Genomic DNA, 26,300 nt, shown 5'->3' with positions numbered 1-26,300 from the left:
GGCACTTGAATGGCTATGTCCATCCAGCAATGACATACTGCCTCAGCCTGGACAAGGACATAGCTCCGTCAGGCTGAAATGTCACCCTGGCCAGCTGTCAGGGGAGAGCCCTCCCTTGGTGTCATTAGCAGAAAGAAATAAAAAGCAAGCACACCAATGCTTACCTATTTTTTAAGCTGACAGTTGTTTGAACAACAAGAAAATAAAAGGCAAACTCAACACGATTTGGCAAAGACTTTTAAACTTTAAATTAAAAAAAAAAAAATTCTCAAAGATCCAAAACTTATTTGTTTGAAGAAATACTAAAATAAAAGGTTAAAAGAAAAGAAAACAAAAACCCACCAGACCCAAAATGATAAAAATAGATGTATCCTCCATGAAAATCTGGTCTAAACCATCAAGTCGTTCATGGTTATTGAGTATTCAGAGCATGAGGTTGCATAATGAAGTATTTTTAAAAAGTCAAGATACTGCCATTTCACTGATGGCTCACTTGCTCAGTGGCCAATGCTGTCCACTACAGTGTATGGTCCCTCCACTTTTTGCAGACTGCCAGGCCTTTAAAGCTCTTCCTTGGTTCTGCTCCTCTTTGTGGCATGTTCATCTATAAACTTGCTCAAATGCTCCAGATCTCTGTCTCCGCCCTCAAATTTAATTGGGTTCTTTTTGTCCCCACTGGGGGCAAAATAGATGGTGGGAAAGCCCTCCACCTTGTATCGGTCACTGGTGATGTCATTGGCAGTAGCATCCATCTTGGCGATGACCAAGTCCTTCTGGCCCTTATATTTCTTGCCCAGGTTGGTGTAGATAGGTTCCAGCTGCTTGCAGTGCCCACACCAGGGTGCATAGAATTCAATGAGGACGTCCTTTTTGGGGTCCATCACGATGGCATCGAAGGTCTTTCCCACCACCACTTTGACTGGTCCCTTGTTGTTCTTGGGGACTGGCTGTGATTTGATGACTGGCTTTAGTTTTCCTGCCAAACACAAAAAGAGGAGGTATCAGTATTTAAAGGCCATGGATCCTGGTATTCCATGTGAACCAGGCACTGAGGCAACCACAAGAAGTAGCTATCAGAAGTTATTAGACCCACTCTCAGGTGGGGCCTGGGCCCCTCTAAAACGTTCCAACAATGGACAATGCTCTGATAAATGTATCTCTTACTCGCCCAGTACCTGTGAAGTCCAATCTAACAGACGCTGACCAAGCAGGAGAGCTTTTGAGAGCACTAGGACTGCAAGTCCAAAAGCCCTGTGGGGGCAACATCAACTCTGTGATGACAAAACTGAGTGCCCCAAATGGATAAGGGCTGCGGTATGTTACCAAATGGCCAGCATTGAGAAGTAAGTGCTTTCTTCAGTCAAGATCAATAAAGATTATGTTTAGAATTTCATATCAAGTGTTCCTCATGTTCAAAAGCCTGTTTTAAGGAGCTTTGAAAAGTTTCCAAGTTATGCTTGCCCCTTCCCTAAAAATAAAACCAAGGGCCTGGCATGGTGGTGCATGCCTGTAATCCCAGCACTTGGGAGGCTGAGGAACGCGGATCTCTGTGAGTTCAGGGATCAGCCAGGTCTACAAAGTGAGTCCAGGTCAGCCAGGACTACAAGAGAAACATTGTCTTGAAAAACAAAAAGAGAAAAAAAAAAAACCAAACGAAACAAAACTCCCAAAAACCAACAACAAAAAAACCCCAAAACAAAAACAGAAAAGCAAAACCCAAACCCAACTAACCAATCAAATAAAAAACAAATGAAAAGGGAACACATAATTATAATATCAGCATTTTGAGAGGCTAAGGCAGAAGAACTACAAGTTTAAGGCCAATATAAGATACAGCGACTGTCTCCAAAAGCAAAAATAAACAAAGAACTGAGCTTCTGCCTCCATCCTCCTAACCCTGAGGTACAGGAGAGGAAGAATGTAGAGTCAGACTCCTGAGTACAAGTGGCTGGCAACAGAGAGGCTCCAAGTCACACTCTGAAGTCACAGAGGCTTTAGCTGTACCCAGACTCTGCCTCGTCTGTTCAGGATGCATCTGGAGATACCCCTGGAATCCCTGTCTAACACAAACTATAATTTCTTTTTCTTTTCTTTTTTTATTTTTTTGAGACAGGGTTTCTCTGTGTAGCCATGGCTGTCTTGGACTGGCTTTGTTGTCTAGGCTGGCCTTGAACTCACAAAGATCTGCCTGTCTCTGCCTTTCCGAGTGCTGGCATTACAGGTGTATGCCACAGTGTGCAGCACAAACTAGTTTCTTACGGCTAATGTTACTGAAAGAATCCTCATCTGGCTTTTGCTTTCAAAGTAAGTATTACAAGACTTGGCAAAATGGAAAAACAAAACTAAGCCTCCCAAATGTTCCAAAATTACATTTAAGTTGTCCTGGTGCCTCAGAGTTTCGGGGTGGGACACACCTAGTCCTCCAGGTAGCTAAGTCCGAGAATGAGTGCAGAGGACTTAGGAGTGGGGAGGGGAGGGGGGGGGAAAGGACCCATTGAGCCCTTTTCTGTGGGCTAAGGAGAGAACACTAGGTGTCTTCCTCAATTATTTTCACCCACTCACTCATTCACTTTTGATGAGTCCTTTGCTGGCTTGGAAGCTCCAATGACTGACCTTCCTTTGTCTCCAATACTGGGGTTATAAGCGTGTACAGACACATGTACTGCGTGTTTGGGGATTTGAACAGCATTCCTCCTGCTTTCACAGCAAGTACCTACTGACCCACATGCATAGCCCCTTGCACATTACAGGGTGCCAGATACTCCTTTGACCCGGGCAGGTTCTGTGTTCTGACCAAAGGGAGACTTTGGACCAACTTACCTTTTTTAAAAGCTGTGACAAACTCCCGGAGAGTGTCTGAATCAAACTCCTCTGGCTCCATGGCAAACTTCTTCCCACTCTCATCAAGGATGGCTGCATTGATGTCTTCTCCACTCTCACTGAGCCCCAGGTCCTTCACCTCCGTGGCATAGTCTTCCTCATCAGCAATTGCAAAGGTATACTCAGGGAAGTCCTTGGCCACCTCTAGGACTTTGTTACGCCAAAACTGAGTAGCTGAAATGGACACAGGCTGTGAATTAAGTGACTGAGCAGAGTGATTGTCCTGCCTTAGACTGTGAGATTTAAGATTCTATCACTGAAGTTCTGACAAGGCACAGGCCCCATATGTACCTCAACTGCACAAAAAAGGACTTCTGGTACAGCCAAGCTGTATGGCCTAAGGGTAGAAACCCAATTACGGCCCAGCAGAGCTGTGTACTGGCAATACACACTGTCTGGAGCCAGAAGCTGGTTCAGCACCAGATGTGTGACATCATCTCTCCGAAGGTACTAGGCTTAACTCTTCTCTTTTTCTTTCATTTATTTATTTATTTATTTGTGTTAATTTATTCATTATTCTGCTTGCATGTGTGCCTACAGGCTAGAAAAGGGCACCAGATCTCATTATAGATGGTTATAAGGCACCATGTGGTTGCTGGGAATTGAACTCAGGACCTTTTGAAGAACAGCCAGTGCTCTTAACCTCTGAGCCATCTGTCCAGGCCCAACTCTTCTTTTTTAAACATCTATTTTCTTTGTTGTTGCTTATTTTGTCTTAATTTTTATTATGTTATTTACTGTGTGGGCATGTGTGAGTATGCACATGCAATAAGAGTGTGTGTGTGGAGGTCAGAGAACAACTTGTAGGAACTGGTTCTCTGTCCACCATGCTGGTCCTGGGGATTGAATTCAGGTTCTCAGGCATCTCATTTAATGTTTTTACCAGTCAAGCCGCCAACTCTCTAGTCCTAGGTTTGACTCTTAACTCCCCTTTTCCTAAAACAGTAAGGAAAAGGGTACTTTAAGGCTCATAACTCAGAATCCTATGCCATAAGTAAGATATGTTCACGCCACTAACTTTAAGAGCCCTAGATCAAGATTTCTAAAAGTGGTAGGTAGCCCCCATCCCAGAAAGGCCTTGGTAGGGTCTCTCACCAGCTCTGTAATCAAAGCTGAAATCCACACTGTAGTATACAACCACCAGGGGGCGCTTGGTGTACCGCTTGGCCTCATTAGAAGTCTTCCGATGGCCCACCAGGGGCAAGGCATGGTTCACCACATAGTCCTTAATGGCTGATGCCTCTGTGGAGCCCTGTTTCAAAGAGGGCATACAACAAAACAGGAGCTTTAGCTAATATGCCTCCATAGGCAGATGTTCGTTTTGAAAGGTTCAGAACAGGAGGAGGGACAGTGAAGTTGTTTACTCAGCCCCATCCAATCAATCACACCCAACATTAACAGACTCTTTCTTCTGACTTGAATTCAAAAGCCCAACGAGAAAGAGCTTAAGGGTCTTAAACAGTAACTGCACATGGATTGAACCATGCAGGTCTTTGCATATTCAGTTAACCAAGCTCACAGGAGCTCTGAAGTCCATTTTATAGATGACAAAGTGAGAAAAAACTCCAGCCCAAAAGTGGCCAGGCCAAGTTTTGCAGTTGGCCACAAGTACTAGAGAGCAATGTAACCTCAAATTAGAATTTAATGGTTGGTGAGCTGCTCAACCACTGAAACCATCTCATTTCTCTGGGGGCTGTGCTCTGAGGGCCACGAACAACTGTACTTAACTAGGCTCAACAATGCAGCCCTTTAATGCTGGCCCACAGGCTTCTTCAGGTGAGATGTCTCACTGTCAAGTGAACCGACCGAGTTTACATGGCACCTATGACAAGTGTCAGAGTGGCAGTTACTGAGGGGACACAGAACTCAGGTCTTGGAGACTGGAGGTCCCTAGGGCTCATATTTAGGACTTAAGCCAAGCCCTTTACAGACACTACCTCACAACTACCAAGGGGAGATACAGCCATCTCCACTTTATCATTAAAGAAACTTGCACAAACTTATTAACCTGCTTGCCCAAGCTTCTACACTTGTCATACCAGTGTGCCCGTGTGGATGGGGAAGTCAGAGAGCAGAAGGCACACGGGCTGAAGCAGCAGTGCAGAGAGAGCAGGGTGCCAAGAGGGTCTGCTCTGATGTCAATGAATATGTTGAATGTGCTACAAAAACAAGCAAAGATGCTCTGGAAGCTGCACTAGGGCAAAGCCTTTAGGTCCAGGCGGCAAAGGACACACTAAGAGTTTAATCACATCACCATCCCCTCAGACAAGGGTCACTCAGGGAGCAAACTATGATGGGCTGCAGACTAGACCACAGGGACCTTAACCTTGTCACCTTCCTCGGGTAAGTGCTGAACTATTGGGAGCAGCGGCCTTTAGTCCCAGCACTGCAGGGGCAGTGGCAGAGGGACCTCTCTGAATTTGAGGACAGCCCGTTTTACATAGCGAGTTCCAGAACAGCCAGAGATGCAATAGTAAGACCCTATTTCAAGAAGAAAGAAAAAAAGGTACTGTACCTGTCAGGTGACTCCTGACAAGCCCCTGGGTATGGACTGCTATACTTTCCTTATGTCTCCCTCAACACCTGCATTTAAATCTATACTAAAACCTTCAAAATAAACTTCAACTTTGTCTCAAAAATCTCTAGAAACAATTTTAAAAGTCACAATCTGGACCCTTTCCTGGGTGCGCACACACAAGAGAGAGAGAGAGAGCTGTGTGTGACCATGAGGGTCCACAGCCCCTAATAGGATCCCTCTTTGGTCACATGGTCTATGACTGAAGAAGAAAGTGAGAAGACCTGAAGAGGCGGTGGCGGCACTCTGAGTCCAGAGGAGAGGGTTCTGAGCCTTGTATGGTAGAAACCAGTGAGTCTGCAGACCATGGGAGGAGTGGAAAGGAGGGGTGAGGCCAAGTCACAGGGCACCGCGGTCTTTACAGGGATATATTGTGGAAGAGTAAGAACAGGCCCCGTGGGCTCATTTATTTGAATGCTTGGTCATCAGGAAGTGGCAGTACTTGAGAGGGATTAGGCTTTGTGGCTTTGCTGGAGGAAGTCTATCACTGGGGCTTTAGGGTTTCAAAAGCTCAAGCCAAGCCTGGTGTCTCTCTCTTCCTGCTGTAGGACTCTCAGCTTCTCCTCCAGCCCCGTCTGTCTGCATGCTGCCGTGCTTCCTGCCATGCTGACAAGGGACTAAACCTCCCAAACCATAAGCCAGCCCTGATTGAGTGCTTTCCTTTGTAAGAGCTGCCTGGTGGTGTCTCTTCACAGCAACAGAACACTGACTAAGACAGCATGTTCATGGCTGCCCCCCTGGTGTTGAGTGCTTCCCTTTCCCCAATTCCTTCTTTCTTCTGGGTCTTATAAAACCAGACTCAAACACCAAGAGCCTTAGCACAAAGGGACCAACATCACCAGGGAAAATACAACACAGCTACCCACAGTCTCTGCTCCCATTCTGTGCCCTAAAAGCTACCAGTGGGGTGAGAAGAGAAGAAAAGGCTGAGAAAGGTAGTTTGAATATAAGGGGTGGAATGCTTTGACTGAATTAGGATTAAAAGGCGTGGCCTTGTTGGATGAAATATGTCACTGGGGGTGGGCAGAGGTTTCAAAAGCCCAAGCAAGGCCCACTCTGTCTCTCTGTCTGCCTGCCTACGGACCAGGGTGTACCTCTCAGGAACTGTCCCACCGCTTTGCTGCCTCACACCACGCTTCCTGCCATGGTGATAAAGGACTAAACCTCTGAAACTGTAAGCAAGCTCCCAGTTAAAGGCTTTCCTTTTTTAAGAGTTGCCTTAGCCAGGCGTGGTGGCGCATGCCTTTAATCCCGGCACTTGGGACGCAGAGGCAGGTGGATCTCTGTGAGTTTAAGGTCAGCCTGGTCTACAAATGGAGTCTAGGACAGCCAAGGCTACACAGAGAGACCCTGTCTTGAAAAACCAAAAAAAGAAAAAAGGAAAGAAAAAAAAAAAGAGCTGCCTTGGTCATGGTGTCTCACAGTGACTAAGACAGGTGTGTCACACCCTATGGGCAGAGCAAACACTACACATTTCAAAGTCCAGATGCTGGTGCCTGTAGAGTAGCGAGGAGCTGGCACAACGCGCGTTGCTTCACACCCTGAAGAGCCCTCACTCACCTGAACATCCATCACATGGCTCCTGGGCTCATACTTAGACTGGAACTTCTCAGGCTGCATCAGCACCATCTTCCCCAGGGAGACTTTCAGGAACTTAGCTACGTCAGTGCTGAAAGTGTGGTGAAACTTGTAATCTTCTCTTAGGTTGTTAGCTGACAAATTAGCAGAACACAGTAAACTGATTAAGTAACGGCTTTATGACCATTATCGGCCAAGCAAGGGCCTGAAGAAGATGATTGATGACTGTCCTGGACTCACTTTGTAGACCAGGCTGACTTTGAACTCACAGTGATTCTCCTGCCTCTGCCTCCCAAGTGCTGGGATTAAAGGTGTACACCACCACTACCCAGCTAAGAGCCTATTTTTAAAGCTCAGCATAGACGTCGTATCTCAGTCTTCCATTTTAGGATTTGTCAGAAATACAAAAAACACACAGAAATTTAGAGCTATTTGTTTGGAGGAAATGTCACCTTCTGTCTATGAAAAGTAGCAAACTGGGACTCAGGACAGTACCTCTCAAACATACAAGTACCACACATTCCTTTGACCTTACACTGAGGTTTCATACCCAGTGTTGATCACAGAGGTTTAGCTCTTATCCTGAGATTAGGGATTCTACATTAGCCAAAGCCTTGGCTGGGCTGGACTTTCCCTAGGTAAGTTTCTTCCTGATTAGTCAAGAGCAGATGACAGCTAACTAATCAACGAAGACCAAAGAAACACCAACAAACTGAGCTCCTCTTTGAAGTTTTGACAAAACACCAGACTGAGCTGGGCGCAGTGGTGCACACCTTTAATCTCAGAGCCTGAGAAGCGGAGGTAGGCGGATCTCTGTGAGTTTAAGGCTAGCCTGGTCTACACAGTGAATTCCAGGACAGCCAGGGCTACACAAAGAGATACTGTTCCTAAAAAAAAAATAAATTAATCACCAGCCTGAATTGGAAGTACGTTCAACTGTTGCTGTACCACAGAGAGATCAGCATGAGGCGGCAAGTGATATGCTGAAAGTGAACTTATTATTGAAGTAGACAAAGTTTGTGTTGTATGAAGGGGGAACTGAGGAAAAAGTGGTAGGGAGGATCCTAAAAACTCACAAACACTGGGCTGAAGGACTCAGTCTGTGGCCACAGTTTTAGTAACCAGTAAGAGCTGGGACTTGAGTTCAGGCCCAAGTCAGAGCTGTTCTTTATTGCAGAGGGACTCAGGAGAGGAGGAAGGCAAACAACTTGAATTAATGTGGTTGTGTGGGATGGGCAGCTAGTCTTATGCATTTAGCATGTAGTTAAACAACCCTCCAACTATGACAGCCACAGGTACTGCCGTGGTTCTCCCCTCAAGCCATTTGCTACAGTAACGCCATCTTACGCAGAAGCGCTTGCTCTTTTTGTGGTGCTACAGTTTGAGTTCTGTACAGTTGAGTGCACTAGACATACCCAATCACTATGCTAGTTTTACACAAAACAGCCTACTTCCCAAAGCCTCGGGAGTGTGGCAGGGCATGTGGTTTTGTCAGTACTTACCGGCTTCCTGATACTGCAAATAGGCTGGGTCACTGTCTCCCTGAAAGACCCCAATGATGACTACATCATCTCCATCCTTCAGGAACTCCTGGACTGGCTTCAGGGTCAGAATCTCCTTTGAGGGAGGCCCAGACTGCTCAATCATGTAGTCAACAATTCCTAGGAGCAGAGCACATGTCTGAGGAAGGTCCTTGTAGCTGACCACATCCTCTAGCTCCCAGCTGTATAAAGGACGTTCCCTTTCCACACAGTATGAGGAAGGTAGCAGGCATACCATATTTCTCTCGTGGGCCATTGTAGTCAAAAGGCCTTCCTTTGCGGAAAATTTTCAAAGTGGGGTAGCCAGAGACGCCAAACCTCTTGGCCAGGTCTGTCTGTTCGGTGGCATCAACTTTGGCTAAGGGAATTGGAGGAGATCGCTTGCTGAGCTCTTTGGCAGCCTTCTCATACTCGGGGGCAAGTTTCTTGCAGTGTCCACACCTGCCCAAAGGAAATCAATTCCATCAGGAACTTTTCCCAGCATGAATTCATTTACAAGCTAAATGAGGTGCAGAGACCGATTCTACTGTCTCAAACAACTCAGTTATATACACCAAATCTTCTCTTGGCCCCACAGTACACGCTAAAGCTTTAAAAAAATTTTTAAATTATATATACTTAAAAACATATACACTTATATTACACGTCTAAGTGTGAACAAAGGCACAGAGAATTTGTCACAAATTCTTAGCCTACAAACCAACCAGAGCAGATGAGCAAGAGCCAGAGACACTTGCAATTAAGATTATTACAGCTAACACAGGCTGTCTAAGGGCCAGAGCAGCCGAAGAGCACACACCTAGCTGACTGGCAGCCAGGTTTAGCTGCGGCAGCACACATACCACCAAACAAAATATAAATAAATAGATAAAACAGGCAATCTGTACCATAAGGCCCTGATGACTCGTATCTGCCCATACACCTCAGGTTCTCAGGTCCTCCCAGTTAGCATACACACTGTCTTGACCAGGTCCTTGGGAAACTCAACTAATTAAAGCGTACATCCTGCAGCATACAAACAAACTATCTGCAAGTAAAGGCTAACTCTCCTCTTAGGTACCATGAGTATATGGGGTGCTCAATGAGCTTACTAGGTTCCGGTTTACTACACACAGCTCCTGGGTGGTCACTGTGGAGGTTTGAATGAAATGTCCTCTGTCCCCGACCTCCCTATTTGGAGGTGCTGTCTGGGGAAGCTTAGGACCTGTGACCTTGTTGGAGAAAGTCTGTTACTGGAAGTGGGCTTTCGGAGTTAAAAAGACTCCCACCTGCCATTGTCTAGTTTGCTTTTTTTGCTTCATTCTTGTGGGCCCTCAGCCTCCCACTCCTGCTGCCAGGCCTCCACTGTGCTGTTATATGGAACCGTAAGCCCACACAAACCCCTTCCTTCTGTAGTTGTCTTTGTTATGGTTACTTCCTTAAAGCAAAGAACAGTAACTACTAATAGTAACAGCCATAAACCAGAATGGCTAGTACAACGCCATGCCCACCTACCATGCCAGGCCCCTTCTATAGCAAGGTAAGTAGGGTCATAAAGGTGCCACGGGCTCATCTGCTTCCTGAATACACCATATTGTTTCCTTCTTTTTCCCCAGTTCATTTTCCTTTTTGTCACCCCTTTGCGTTGTCATATATAATGGCTTTTGTTGCAGAATCCAGAAAACCACAAGCTTGGGTTCACACAGACTCTGCCTGGGGCCAGGGCACCTAACCTTCCCGTACAACTCTGCTAGGCCATCCGCCACAGCCTCTGCCTGCTGATCCTAGGCCCACGAGCTTCTTTTCCTTGCTGATATTCTGGGACTCATTCATGCAGACGCTTGAGGGCACTCTTTTTTTTGGTTTTGCAAGACAAGAGTTTCAGGTGTCTTTCCTGGAACTCCCTCTGTAGACCAGGCTGGCCTCAAACTCACAGATCCACCCCATTCTGACTCCTGAGTCCTGAGATTAAGGGCATGAGCCACCACTCTTCTTATTCTTTTTGGTTTTTTGAAACTGGGCTTCCCTGTGTAGCCTTGGCTGTCCTGGACTCACTTTGTAGACCAGGCTGGCCTTGAATCCACAGAGATCTGCCTGCTTCTGCCTCCCTGAGTGCTGGAACTAAAGGCGTCGCCCCTCCATCACTTTTTTTAAAAAAAGATTTATTTATTATTTATACAGCATGTGTGCCTGTATGCCAGGAAGAGGGCACCAGATCTCACTATAGATGGTTGTGAACCATCATGTGGTTGCTGGGAACTGAACTCAGGACCTTTGGAAGAATAGACAGTGCTCTTAACCTCTGAGTCATCTCTCCAGGCGCCCCCATCACTCTTTTAATGCCTGGCGCTCACATCCATGATTTGTAATTTAGTCTCTATTCTAGTCTACGTATCCATCCTGACAAATGCCTAAGCCTGTCAGAGCCCCTGGCTGAGGGATGAAGAATTTACCAAGATGGTGCCGTAGACCATTCTCTGGGGAGTCCAGGGGCTTCCCAAGTTATATTAATCTCCCTTCAAGTCTTTTCTCAGACAGGTGTGGTAACACATGCGTGAGTTCCAGGAATCAGGAGGTTAAGGCAGGAGGACTGCTCCAAGTTTGTCAGCTAACCTGGGCTACAAAGCAAGGTCATCTTAAAACAAACAAACAAACAAACAACAACCAAAACAACAGGCTTACAAGATGGCTCAGCAGTCAAAAGTGCATGTTATGCAAGGCTGACAACTTGAGTTCAATTTTCCAGAACAAGAACAGAAGGAGAACATTTATTCCTCAAAGCTGTTCTTACCTCCACACACTTACTGTGACACACACACACACCTGTTAACTCATGACCATCCACACACGCAGGCAATAACAAAGTTTAAAACGAGAACTTGCTTCCTTCCGTGTGCACTCTTCCCATGACTTCCCCTATAACCATCTCTCTCCCAGACTGCTGCCCCAGCCTAGCTCTGCATTAGCCTGCACTGGCTGCGCACTGTAACCCTTCACCATGCTTAGCAGGGCACTGAAAACTTATTATCGTGAACCCGATTGCCAAACATACCATGGGGCATAGAACTCCACCAAAATGATGTCTGCATTATTCACAACATCGTCAAAGTTATCTTTAGTCAATGAAAGAGTGACTTCAGGTGGAGGTGTCCAGTCGGGCTGGGAAACTTCTCTGACTTTGGCAACAATTTCTACAAAATAAAACAACAGAATCACATGAGACTGAATATATGGCCACCCAAGCCAGCTGGTACTTTATCTCGCCCCACGAGCTGGTGGAGAATGGGAAGAAAGTGCCAGGATCCAAAAAGGGAGCAGGAAATGCGTGACTTGCTGAACTGCATAATTAGTCAGAGCCTCCTCAGAATTTGGGACAGCGTTTCCAATTTCTGCTGTCATCGGTGACTGTAGCCTTTTCTTGGTAAATTGAAGTCTACTTTTGTGAGTGGCTTTCTCTATTCCCAGACCAAACCAGCTGCACAAGAACCCTCAGTGGCCGTTTCCAGGGGGCTTTCATCGGGAATAATGTGGTGGCCTGAGTAAAATGGCTCCAAAAGGCTCCCGTGTGTGAATGCTTGGTCTCCAGTTAGTGTAACTGAGAAAGATGGGAGGTGTGGCCTTGTTGGATGAGGTGTGTCACTGGGGGTGGGCTCTGAGGATGCCAGGCCAGCCTCCGCCCCTAGATCAGGATGTACCTCTCAGCAACCGTTCTGTCACTTGCTGTCTCACTCCTTGTCCCCCGCCATGATAACGGACTAAGCAAGCCCCCAGTTAAACGCCTTTTCTAAGAGTTGTCTCGGCCATGGTCTCTCTTCACAGCAACAGAACAGTAACTGCGACAGATGCCTATTAGTCAGTCTCGCAACATTTCGCAACGTGTATGAACCATGTATGTGTTCCATTATGTACATCTGCCATCAGTGCCACAGACAGCATGAAATGTGGGCAAAAATCTAGAAAAATTCAAAAGAAGAGCAGAGGCTCCTACTGCTCAGGGTGCGGTAGCTTCACCCAGGAAGTGTGCCTAGGGGCTGGCAGGACACCTGAAGGGGTTGAGGCACTTGCCACTAAGCCTGAAATCAATCCTCAGGACGCATAAGGCAAGAGAGAATCAGCTCATGCCAGTTGTCCCTGGTCTCCATATATACACCGAGGCATGCCCACACTCATCACACATGCAGATAAAAAAAATGCAATAGTTATTTGTAGTTCAAGTGGTAGAATGTTTGCTTATCATATAAGTGATTCTGCGTTTGACTGCCGGCACAAGGATAGATAGACAGACGGACAGATAAGCTGTCAACTTTCCTCTTTACTACAGATATCAGAAGAGTGTGTAAGACATCCTACCAGCTGTGTAAAAATGAGGAAAAATTTCTATTTATTTATTTTCAAGACAAGGTTTCTCTGTAGCCTGGCTATCCTGGAACTCTCTCTGTAGAGAAGGGTGGCCTTGAACTCAGAGATCTGCCTGCCTCTACCTCCTGAGTGCAGGGATTAAAGCTATGTACCACTACTGTCCAGCATGAAAATTACACAAACTTTTTTTTTCTTTTTTCTTTTTTTTTTTTGGTTTTTCGAGACAGGGTCTCTCTGTGTAGCCTTGGCTGTCCTAGACTCACTTTGTAGACCAGGCTGACTTCCAACTCACAGCGATCTGCCTGCCTCTGCCTCTCAAGTGCTGGGATTAAAGGCGTGCGCCACCACCGCCCGGCCAAACTTTTTTTTTTAAATAAAGATTATCTTTGAAGACAACAGAATTTACTAAACCAAAACTTTTATTGGAAGGAAGTTGAATTATGCAGGGACAGAGTACAAAGCCTATTCCATAATCTAACACACTTTATATTATGAGAGAAATAAACATTACCTAATTATCAAACACACTGTGCATCAATAGAAGAGCCATGTTTCTGTAGAATGAAGTTGGGCATGGCAGCTTATACTTAAAATCTAGTGTTCCAAAGGTTCAGACAGAAGGACTGCCACAAGTTCAAGGCCAGCTTGGATTAAAGAGATCTTGTCTCAAACAAACAAACAAACAAACATCTAGACCCTATTTAACATTCTTTCTAGTATCCGACATTGGGAATGAGAATTCAACAGCATCCAATGTTAAGTTTTTAAAGAATGAAAGAAGGAGGCTGGGGAGATGGCTCAGCAGTTAAGAGTACCCACATAGCAGCCCACAACCACACTGTCTGTAACAGATCCAGGGGCTCTGACTCCCTCATACATGCAGGCAAAACACCAATGTACATAAAACAAAAATACATTCATTAAAAAAAGAAAGAAAGAAAGAAAGAAAGAAAGAAAGAAGGTTTTGCGTTGGCTAAAAGCAGGCAACCATGTGCATGCGTGCGTGAATGCATTTTCTTTTACATGTGAATATGCGGGTGTGTGGAGTGGTGTCCCTTAGGCCCTGTTCCCCAACAGCTCATACCCTGGAGCTCACCTTCCTGCGTCCTGGAGCCGTCATAGTCAACAGCCTGTCCCTTCTTCAGGATCTTGATGGTGGGGTAGCCACTCACGTCAAATCTGCTGGCCAACATGGATGCTGAAGTTGCATCAATCTTAGCGACAGCAATGGGAGGATCGTTATCCTTCAATGTGCTGGCAATTTTCTCATATTCTGGAGCAAATTGCTTGCAATGTCCACACCTGAAAATTTTAAGGAAGAAGAAAAAGAAAGTGATAACAAACCTGCCTCAAAAACAAGCAAGTAGTAATAAAACAGAACTAAAGTTCTGGTGCTTACCACGGGGCATAGAACTCCAGTAGCACTGTGTCTTTGTCAGCCACAAAGTTATCAAAGTTTGCATCAGTTAAGACCAAAACACCATTTTCTTCCTTAACTTCCAAGTCATCTTCCTCCTCTTCATCATCTTCTTCCTCTTCCTCCTCAATGGCATTTTCTGTATCTGAAGCATCTGATCAGAAAATACCCATGCTGGTTAGGAAACTTGTTGACTCTCTCCTTTACAACTTCATTTTTTGTTTGTCTTTGTTTTGTTTTGTGTTTTTCAAGACAAGGTTTCTCTGTGTAGCCTTAGCTATTCTGGACTCACTTGTAGACCAGGCTGACTTCCCTCTGTCTCCCGAGTGCTGGGATTAGAGGTGTGCACCACCATGCCCAGCTTCCTTTACAACTTTGACAGAAGACCAAACTCTCAAAACAAGTCACCCTGGAAATCCCGTTCCAGCTCTATTTGCATGGCTATTTACGACTCCACATAAGGAGGTCTAATTGCCCCAAGGCATGGATGTAGGACTGGCAAACCATGGACTCAAAGCCTACTGTCCTGCCGTTCTCCAAGACCTCAATAGACCTTCCCAGGAGACACTTTTATCTGCTTATTCTCCCCAAATATGCAGATACCCAAGATTCACTCTCTGGTTTGTACATAAATTCTACTTCTAAAAGAGCTGTGTTATTTTACCTTATATTCTTTAAAAATAGCCCATAGATCTGACCCTTCTGAAGAGGGCCAAGGGGGAAGCATGTTTTCTTAGAAAGCCAGCTCTGGGTAATAGTCCAGGAGGAGCAGACTTTGAGACAATGACAACTTAAAAGATGCACGGAGCCAATGTGCATCAAGTATACACCAAAAATTACACTTTGTTGGATACAATCTTCCCCCCCCCCCTAGAATGCGAGAGAGAATTACCGTGTTAACTTTTTACTTGTTGGTCTTTCCAAACTACAGATACAAGATAGCATGAAACCAAGGGTCTCATTAACTAACTTCTCCTCTACTTCTCCCCAGATCTACAGGCAGCAAGCACATCGCTCTTTTCACCCTGCAGCCTGAATCTGTCAAAGGGCCAATTGTTTTTTTCAGGAGCTGAGTTAAGAACACTGCTAGTTACTGTCTGAGACTGTTGGTGCACACAGGGCCTGAAACCTGTTCCCAGGATCCTGGGGCCCCTGAGACTTATGGAATGTACGAAGTAATCCAATGCTGGCTCTGTAACTGTAGGCACATGAGGACCCCCATGTCTCAGCTGCATGGCCTGTCATACCGCTCTTCCATTCTCTGAAGCTCTGTGGTTGTGGGGTTAGCTTTCATCACTATTAATGGAACTTACCAACCTGCAAAATAATTCTAAAAAACCCTAACCCCCACCCCCACCCCATCTCTACTAGTCACATGTGACTCGACTACCATTTCCGGCATTGCGCACTCTTTTTCTGCAACTTAGGTCTTCATTCTTCCTTTGTTAGAAGTAAGAGCACTAGCTCTAAAATGTCCACTTTCAGAGTAGAAACCAAGCTGGCTCGTGCTTCTCTTGCTTCCTCCTTCTGGGTGCCATCAAAAGAAGTTGGGGCAAATCAAGGCTCCCAGGCATGCAGGAAAGGTGGAGTAGAGAAGACCTGGTCCCTGGCTGAGTTTGGCTGTTTACTGCTTGGCTGCATGAACATGTTTTTGGACAACTCCCTCAGGAACAGGGGACAGCTTCCTCAACAAGGTTTTTGTCTCCCTATTCACATCTTTTCAGAATGCTAAGGAATGGGAAGATGGGGAGCACATGCACGCTACAGAAAATACAAAAATCCTGTTCTGTGGTACTGAGAAAACGGTGCCTGACATCCTTCTCTGAAAGAACCAGGACTGAGTCATAATGCACCCCTTGCTGATATTAGTCAAAGCCAAGCAGTAACTAACCCAGGCTGTTTCCGAAGGGCTGGTGATCTGAGCTTCTTCCCCTACACTCACACTGGGCTGAATCCACTCTCATCTACGACTGACAGTCCACAGCATATGTACTGGTGTTCCTGAATCACAACCCTTTGGGACCCTCAATTTTTTTTTAATTTAATTAATTTATTCAAGATTACATCTCAATTGTCTTCCCCTCACTTGTATCCTCTCGTTTCTCCCTCCCTCTCACTGGGACCCTCAATATTTAACACTAAGCTCACCAACCTCAATGCTGCTGGTCCTTAAAGCGATCTGCTTACTACACCTGACAAGGAAAGCATTTACTGGGCAATGTCAGGACTTCACTTATGTTAGACAAGTGGCGCACCAATCACAGTGACTTTCCTTTTTTTTTGGGGGGGGGGGAGTTTCAAGACAGGGTTTTTCTGTGTAGCCTTGGCTGTCCTGGACTCGCTTTGTAGACCAGGCTGGCCTCAAACTCACAGTGATCCACCTGCCTCTGCCTCCCAAATGCTGGGATTAAAAGCGTGTGCCACCATGCCTGGCTCCACAGTGACTTTCTAAATGACAAATTGAATACTTCCCACTCCCTAAATGATCTGCTGGATGCAAGGATGCGCTGCAGCTTCTCTGCTCCAGTAGAATGCCTAGTGGGTTCCTCACCCGTGCATTCAGGAGGCTGGAGAAGTTAGGTAGGGTTTATGGTCATCCATATTCATCCTGGCTACAGGCTACTTGTTCTAGTCCGGAACTAGAGAGAAAGCATTATGGAATTTGGTCCCCCTTTCAACCTAGAAAATATGGCTAGGAGAGGAAGAGGACCCTTACAATCCGCCTAGTTACAGAAGAGTCATGTGTAGAGTGAAAATACCCAGCCTGCTGGTGGTGGCGCACGCCTTTTATCCCAGCACTCAGGAGGCAGAGGCAGGCAGATCTCTGAGTTTGAGTCCAACCTAAGTCTATGGAGTGAGTTACAGGACAGCCAGAGCTACACAGAGAAACTCTATCACAAAACAAAACAAACAGAAAAGACAAAAAACCCAAAACCGTGCACCATCTCAAAATTTAATCTGAGATTTTCTTTCTGAATGATTGTTCTGAGTCTTTATTTCTATTTATAAAGATTTATTTTTAAAATTATGTGTAAGTATGTGCACATGAGTGCAGGTTCCCAGAGGCTCTGTCCTGGAGTTACAGGTGGTTGTGAGCTACCTAATGTTGGTTGTTAGGAATTGAACTCAGTCCCCCTGGAGGAAAAGAACATACTCCTAACCACTGAGCCAACTCTCCAGCTCTCAGAGTGAATTTTAAAAAGAAGGAGCTTTTCTTTTTTCTGAGATAGACTTTCTATGTAGCCCAAGCTGCCTTGAACCTAAGGGACTTTTTACCTATGCCAAGCTCAAAGCGGACTCTCATCACCACTTAGCAGAAGTGCTCTCCTGATTAAAGATGCCAGAGGGCTGGAGAGATGGTGGCTAAGAGCACTGGCCTCAGGAAGGCCTAGGGCTTAACTCTCACCAACGACATAGTGTCTCACAACTGTCTTTAACTCCAGTTGCAGGACATCCAGCTCTCAAATGTTCCAGCACCTTCTGAAAAGGTGCAATCTTTTTTGGCATGAAGCAAATGAGCCTCTCATCCACCTTCACATTAACCAGCCCACAGGGTGAGACCGGCCACTCCAGAAATGTGGAGACTCTAACCCCGTGACTGCCGTCCCTGTGTACTACCACTGAACAAACGTGAATCCCTGGCCAGGCCAGCCACTGGCAGCTACTTACTGTAAGGCTGTCCCCACTTCTTTAACAGGCCATACTCCACCTTGCCAAGGAGGAGCTACCATCAGCTGGCCAAATAATAATTATTAGGCCAACATCAAATAGCAAATAGTGAACAACAAAAAGAGAGTGTTAACCAATGTTGGATCATTACAGATGATACTTAGTATGGACCAAGCACCAATGAGTGGAATTGCAATCTCTGCTCATTCTGGGTTCACTGGACCCAAGGACCTAGCGAGGGAGGATTGCCCTTGGCCTAGACACCCTAGGGAGTCCTGGGTTCACCGAGAGCAAACACCTCCCCAGGAACTGCAACAGTAACCCAAAAAATACACTACTGGGCTGGGTGTGGTGGTACATGCCTGTAATTTCAGCACTCCAAGCACTGTGAGTTCGAGGCCAACCTGGTCTACAAAGCGAGTCCCGGGCAGCCAGGGCTACACAGAGAAACCCTGTCTCAAAAAAAAAAAACAAAACCAAAAACAAAACCAACCCCCCCCCCCAAAAGATCCAAACAGCCTTTGAAATCCACTTACCCAAGCCTCTAAGAATTCACACTACCCCAGCACTTGGAGACAGAGGCAGGCAGATGTCGAGTTCAAGGCTAGCCTGGTCTACATAGTAATTGGCAAGCTAGAACGAGACACCCCCCCACCTCAAACAAACACCACCCCAAAGCAAAGACCACTGCCTCACAACCAACCATGTTTTTTATTTTTATTTTTTTTCTTTTAGCTATATCCTGAAATTATACAGCAAACCACACTGGTTCTGAAACTTTCATGTGCTCCCCCACCACTCCCCATCCATGCCTATTCTGTTGTGAAAAGTGAAAAATTTGCTTAAAATGCAAAGTCTGCCCTCTTCCTGTTTCAATGTATTTTTAGATCTGTGCAAGAAATAAGTACTGGAAGGGCGGTGCTGGCTCATGCCTTTAATCCCAGGACTTGGGAGGTAGAGGCAGGCAGATCTCTGTGAGTTCGAGGCCAGCCTGGTCTACAGATCGAGCTCCAGGACAGCCAGGCTATACAGAAAGACCCTGTCTCGAAAAACAAACAAACAAACAAACAAAAAAGAAAGAAAGAAAGAAGAACCCAGTCGATTTGGATAAAAGTGTCAGGATAATCCTTACAGACAGGGCAGTTGTCTTTTCTTTTCATTTCTACTCTTTTCTACCTAAGTAAAAAGACTCATAAATCAATGATCCACACGGATATTACTCAACCCAAGAGTATAAAGTTCACAGTCCCCCTACACACTAATCTTAGAAAATGAGGTAAGCAAACTAGTAAGCAAAAAGAAAAAAAAAAGCTAGTGGTTAGAAGGGTATGGGAAAGGTCTCCGTAAGAGACCTGTTCTCTAGGAACAGCGATTTTAACTAGTACTTCCTACATTTCAAAGTTCTTAGGTTTTCGGGTAGATGATTTCGAAGAAAGGGGCAGACGTAACGTCTAGGAGTTACATATAGTGTCCCTACTAGAGTACACGCATCATCAGCCTCGACTTTCAAAACCCAACGCAGAGACTGGCAAACGGGCACTGAATAAAATGCTTGCAGAAGGAATGGTAGCTCCACTTGCCATGTAAGACGAAAACAAAGCCTGCGTTATTTCCAAATTCCACTTTTTGAAGTAGATGTTCAGTATCTGAGACTGCCTCGTCCAGGTCCTACCAGCAGCCCTCCCGTCTCGCTTTGCAAACAGCAGGAGTGTACTTCCAGGAAATTTCCCTCGCCAAGGGAGAGGGGCAAATCTCAGCAGTGAGGGTCAAGAGGCCAGTTGCAAACAAATCAGGCACTCGGCACGTCCCTCTATGTCCTAGTCTGGAGCAGGAATTCACGAGGCCCGAGCCCCTTGATTCGGCACGACACTGAAACTCCAGCAACTTCGCAGTTCCCAGGACACTGATTCCGCAGGGGTGTGAGCGAAGCACGCTGTCAGACCCCTGCAAGGTTTGCACCCCACGCGGGGCGCAGCCCGTCGGCTCCCGCCCTGCCCGCCCGCTCACCTTCTTGCGCGTCTTCAGCGCTCGCTGCAGCCAGCAGCTGGGTCAGCGCCAAGAGCAGGACCAACAACAGCCAAGCTTTCCGGAGCCTCATGGTGGGGTGCGGAGCGAGGCCTGCACACACTGGCCACGGCGAAGCACTCGCGGAGCTTCCCAGCGACGCCGGGGCACAGCGAAACCTCCAGGAAGTTCTGCCCGTTGATTGGTTAAGGACAAGGAAGCCGCGGGCTGGCCAATCCCCGCGCGGATCCGGGCGAGAGAGCCGTGGCGCGCCGCCCACGCCGGCACCTCCCCGCTGCCCTAGCCCTCCGCGTCGGCGCGCCCCTCAGCCGGGCGTTTAAAACTCGGAGCCCTAGCGTGAGGTGCCCCCTTCTGATTGGCTGCACCGCGACCACCAATCACCGGCTGCCACTCGGTTTGCCTTGGAGCGCCCAGGCGGGGAAAGAGTGCGGGGAGAACAAAGACGAGCAGCCCTGCCCAGTGAGGCGGGGCTTGGGCACTCCTAGGAGGGGGATTGGTTGGAGGTCCGCTCCCTTTGGCCACGTTTGGCAGGAAGAACACGTGGAAGTAACTCAGAGGCATGGTGGAGTGCAGGTCTAGGCGCTTCCTTGGAAGTCGGCCCTTGTACTGGAAGACTGAAAACTAAAGTGGACAGAACAACACTATTGGAAAAAGTAGAGATCAGGATCCTGCCTCTCTACCCCGTGTTCTTTGGCTTCTTGGTTTTTCTGTTGGGCATATAAAAGTTGGAGTTTCTTTCCTGTAAATTGGGAGAGAAGGAGTATGAAGTAGATTAATTAATTCAGAGCTCTGTGAATGAACCATCAGATTCTTGTATAAACGTTGCCTTATGTTATGATTTAATGCAAAAAAAGAAAAGATAACCAATTCAGTGGTTTAGATCTAGAGATGACAGTGGACTGTTTTGAAGAAGAAACTAGGTTTGCATGTCAGGAAATAAGATTGTGCTGATATTAGGGTTAACACCGATTAACAAGTCTGAAGAGATATAGCAGACAGATGAGACTAAATAAAATTCAGAGAGTTTTCTTAGGTATACAAGAGGAGAAAGTAAGCTATATATATGACTAGTCCCCTGGGTTGTCATGTTAGCACTATTAGGCTTGGTTCCTAGGCCAATTTAAAAGTGTGTTTTCCTTCACTCCTGCAGATCTCTCCCTAGAGAAGTAGCCCATTGGGAAAGAGTCCTCACCATTTATATTGTCTATCCACAGGTGTGTATGACAATTCCCGCATACATGTCCACAATCAGAAGTCCATATTATGTTTTGAAAACTAAACGAAGACCAGACAAACACACAGCCTACATGCTCCGAACTCATGAGGTTTATTATCGATCCTGTCTTAGGTTAAATGGCGTGAGATGACTACAGTTTCTTGTATTTTCTGAAGAACTTGGTTATAGCTCCACTTTTTTTCTTGTTTAAATTCTGATGTGAATACAAGTGATGGGATGGCAATTGAGTTGTAGTCTGAATAAATTAATAAAAATTTAAAAAAATATATAAAAATTCTGATGTGATTCTTTTCAGTAGAAAAGGAAATAAATGAAGCCTGAAGGAATTTATTTTCAGAAATATTTTCTTTTATCTCGCTGTGACGTGTGCTTGTAGTCTCAACTACTTTGGAGGCTGAAGCAGATCAATTTAGCCCGGGAATTCAAAGTCACCCTGAGCAAGATAGTAATGCCTTGACTCAAAACAAAACAAAAACAAATATGCATATGCACATGACACCTCCCCCAACACAAAACAAATGTATCTCCATTTTTTAAGATTTCTTTTTTGCCGGGTGGTAGTGGCACATGCCTTTAATCACAGTGCTTGGGAGGCAGAGGCAGGTAGGTTTCTGTGAGTTGGAGGCCAGCCTGATTTACAGATCTAGTTCCAGGACAACCAGGGATACACAGAGAAACCCTGTCTTTGAAAAACAAAACAAAACAAAAAAATCTTTTTTTTCCAGATTTTTTATTTTATATGTAAGAGTATTTTGCCCACCTGCATGCATGCATGTATACCATGTAGATGTGCATGCCTGGTGTCCTCAGAATTCAGAAAAGGGCATCAGATTTTCCGGAGCTAAAGCGTGAGTGGATGCTAGGAACTGAACTTGAGCCATCTCTCGAGCCCCTCGTGCATTTTTGTTTGTTTTGGTTCTTCAAAGCAGGGTTTCCTTTGGCTTGGCCTGGCCTTGGCTGTCCTGCAACTTACTCTATAGGCCAGGACTACCTCAAACTCAGAGATCTTCCTGCTTCTGCCTCCTCTACCCCAGGTGCTGGGATTAAAGGCATGAGCCATCAGGCCCAGTTATAGCCCCTCATTTTTATTTGTATTTGTATTGTATTTAATGTGCATGGGTGTTTTGCTTATATGCATGTCTATGTACTACTTACATGCCAGGTGCCTGAGGAAGCCAGAAGAGGTGGTTGGGAGCCATCACATGGGTGCTGCAAAGCAAATTGAGGTCTTCTGGAAGAATAGCTGCGCTATCTCTCTGTGCCGCACTTTCATTTTTTATGAGTTATGTGGATATTGGATACATATGTGCAGGTGCCTACAAACGTCAGAGAGGGCAGAGACTCCCTATGGTTGCAGTTATAGGTACTTGTGAACTGTCTAATATGAGCATTAGAAACTGAATTAAGGCCCTTTGTAAAAGCAGTAAGTGGTCTTAACCATTAAGCCATCTCTTCAGCCCCAGGTTTTCATTTTGTTTTCCGTTTTTGTTTTTAAAGAAGGCCGCATTACATAGCCCTGGCTGGTGTTGAACTTGCTATGTAGACCAGCCAGCCTTGGCCTTCGGAGGGTTGGGATTAAAGGATGAACCACCAGGCCAGGCCTGCCCTACTCTTTTCTTTTTCTCAAAGATTTATTATTATTTATATAGTATTATATATAAGATTTATATATTTATTCTGCCTGCATGCCAGAAGAGAGCACTAGATCTCATTATAGATGGTTATGAGCCGCCATGTGGTTGCTGAGAATTGAACTCAGGACCTTTGGAAGCACAGCCAGTGCTCTTAACCTCTGAGCCATCTCTCCAATACCACCCCCTCCCGCTTTTTAAAAATTCTACATGTGTAACCTAACATCATGGAAGTTAGCTTTCTCTTGACATACCCACTTCAAATTGTGATTACAAGTTGACATGATGCACTCTGGGACCTACCCTCAGCACTAGCTGCTCAGAAGCTCTCTGAGGCTGCCTACTATGTTCTTTTTTTTTTTTTCATACTCCAATTCTATAATCATATTTTAGAATATAATAATATTTCAGTAGATGCCATTTTATTTGCATTTTCTAATAACTGAGTACTGACTGCCTTTGATGTTATAGGGCAAGGTTCACATTTAGATTTGCCCAGCTACTTGTAACACAGGGTTGGCAAACCTGATTGTTTTTGCAGAGGATTGCTCTTAGTAAGCTATTTCCAAGTGTTGGCTCAGTCATTTCCTTTTTATGCCAAGGGTACTTAGTGGTCACTAATATTTTAAATCTCATTGGCTGGATTAACCCTTAAGTATTATTTTGTTTTTAATAATGCTGGGGACCAATCCAGGTATGTGTGCTACCACAGAGCCAAATCCCAACCTCTTAAGATTATACTCACTGGGCATAGTGGCAGGTGCCTTTAACTGCAGCACTTGGGAGGCAGAGACAGGTGAATTGCTCTGAGTTTGAGGCCAGCCTGGTCTACAAAGGGAATCCAGGACAGCCAAGGCTACACAGTGAGACTCTGTCTTGAAAAACCAAAAAGAAAAAAAAAGAGATTATATTCCTTAAATTTCATTGTTATGAAATGCCAGGGTATTCTAAGTATTTAATATTGTTACTAAAAAGACAAGCACTTCTCATTTGGAAAGCTACTAACTTGCACTCCCATATACTCCGGCAGTCAATTTTACTCCTTCTCAAGTCTCTGATGGGGTTGAAGACCAGATAGTTTAGTTTTACAATTAAGCTTAGTTATTTAGGGGTTAAGATGTTTTTAGGTCTAGATAGGTATTTTACGTTGATAATGATGAGATATGATAGATATTGATTTTTGACACACCAAGATTGCAAAGATGTTTTCTTTAAGGCTGGCAAATACAAATAGTCAAAGCACTAAGAATGTAACACTTATATTATAATTCCTGATTTTGTCATGGTTCTTCTTGCTGTTGATAGTTTATTGTATATATGTGTAATAATATAAATGTATATGTAAAAATAAAAAAATATGTAATAAAAAATGGAAAAAAAAAGACAAGCACTATTTAGATTTGTAGAAATCTTCAATGCTTCTACCTCCCTTCTAACACACCTACCCTAGATAGGTGAAAAAGGGGTTAAAGGGGACAGGAGAAGTAGACGTTTTTAGACTCAGTTCCTTGGAGCGATTCCACTCTTTTGTCATCAGGATTCCAGCCGACCCATTAAACAGCAAACCAGAAATTCAGCAAAAGTGACTGCAACTGTAGCAGCTGGAACCCAGAACCTCAAAGCGTTCTCTGGAGTGTTTCTCTCTGAGATCACCTCGAAATGATGAACAGCTAAATTACGTGAAGGGATACAAAAGCCAAAAACCAAGCTGGCAAAGACCACGCCCCTACATGAGGCAGTTCCTCTTCTAGCAGACAAACATTGAGAACCCTCTCACAAGTTCCCAGCAGACAAACACCGCATGCCATCACACACGTGGGGTCAAAACAAAAGCCATGTTTACATTAAGCTTATAAATGGGCCTGGAGAAACGGATCCTGGGATGCGCACAGGGTGCTAGGAATGGCTTATCTGCATGAAGAGGAATTCCAGGTACTTGCTGGACACAACCTTATAAGGAGAGAGGAAATTTAACCTGTAACCTGGCCCCACCTCAAGGGTGACGGAGGTGGGGCCATCAGGCTACATGCGCCAGGACATGCAAGCCCAGAACAGGGAGGAAACAGTCCTACTTCTGCTGGTCTCAAGGGGGTTTAAGACACATTTTGACTTCACTCTTGCTCCAAACCAGCACCCCTGTTTGCATGGCTCCCCAGCCCCACAGCTCACCAGTCAAGAATACTCACCGCTTTTGTAGAGGGCCTGGATTTGAATCCTAGGACCACATGACGGCTCACAACAGTCCATAACACCAGATTCAGAGCATACAACACACACTCTTCTGGCCTTTGTGGGCACCAGGAATGAACACGGTACACAGACATACACGAAGGTAAAACATCTATACTCATAAAATAATTTTAAAAAACAAGACAAATGATAACAATAACAACAAAAACCTGTCTTGATAAAGAGTGAGGCAAAGAGTTACATTCAAGGCTAAGATCAAAAACTCAAGTGACAGCACATGCTGGCGAGGATGTGGAGAAAGGGGAACACTCCTTCATTGCTGGTGGGGGTGCAAACTTGTACAAGCACTTTAAAAAACCAATCTGGCGCTTTCCCAGAAAACTGGGATTAGTTCTATCTCAAGACCCAGCTATTCCACTCCTTGGAATATACCTAAAAGATGCACCACCACACAACAAGGACATATGCTCAACCATGTTCATAGCAGCCTTATTTGTAATAGCCAGTGCATGGAAACTACCTAGATGTCTCTCGGTTGAAGAATGGATAAAGAAACTGTGGTACATTTACACTATGGAATCAGCTATTAAAAACAAGGAAATCCTGAAATTTGTAGGCAAATGGATGGAACCAGAGAAGATCACCCTGAGTGACTTAACCCAGACCCAGAAAGATACACATGGCATATACTCACTTATAATTGGGCACTAGCCCAACAGAAATGTACCCTGAAACTTAGCCAGAGATTGGGATAGATGCTGGGACTTCCTACTGGGACGCTAGGGATAATGGGGAAATAGAAGGATCCAGAGGGTACTAGAAACCTACAAGATGACCATCAGGGCTGGTGGATCTGGACCCAGGCTGGTCAGCTCAAACTACTATACCAACCAAGGACAATGCATGCAGTAAACATTGAACCCCTATCCAGATGTAGCCAAATGGACACCACATTCTCCACAATTGTGTAGAGAGCAGGGACTGACTTGGACATGAACTCTGGTGCCCCCTATTTGACCACTTCCCCTTGGTGGGGAGACCTGGTGACACTCAGAGGAAGAGTAAGCAGGCTACCAGGAAAAGACCTGATAGGCTGTGATCATATGGTGGGGGGTGAGGTCCCCTTCTGTCACAGACCTAGGGGAGGGGAATAGGATGAAAGAGGGAGGGAGGGGGAACAGGAAGATACAAGTAAGGGGATAACAATTGAGATGTAATC

The 26,300-nt window shown here is 45.4% G+C and overlaps 1 protein-coding gene across 1 annotated transcript; it reads right to left on the bottom strand.

Moving 5' to 3' along the window:
• Positions 1–224: 224 nt before the first annotated feature.
• PDIA4 (protein disulfide isomerase family A member 4) lies at positions 225–20,321 on the bottom strand. Its single transcript, XM_084786151.1, has 10 exons — positions 20,006–20,321; positions 14,312–14,483; positions 14,009–14,214; positions 11,606–11,744; positions 8,810–9,015; positions 8,536–8,694; positions 7,016–7,167; positions 3,976–4,132; positions 2,821–3,054; positions 225–976 (listed from the first exon to the last, which is right to left on the bottom strand). The coding sequence occupies exons 1-10, from the start codon at positions 20,094–20,096 to the stop codon at positions 561–563; spliced, it is 1,932 nt and encodes a 643-aa protein (XP_084642277.1). The 5' UTR covers positions 20,097–20,321; the 3' UTR covers positions 225–560.
• Between the last annotated feature and the right edge of the window lie 5,979 nt (positions 20,322–26,300).

The sequence above is a fragment of the Acomys minous genome, assembly GCF_964271855.1.
Source record: "Acomys minous genome assembly, chromosome: 6".
Classification (NCBI taxonomy): domain Eukaryota; kingdom Metazoa; phylum Chordata; class Mammalia; order Rodentia; family Muridae; genus Acomys; species Acomys minous.
The sequence above is the reverse complement of the archived record's forward strand: the minus strand, read 5'-3'. Positions and strand labels throughout refer to the sequence as shown.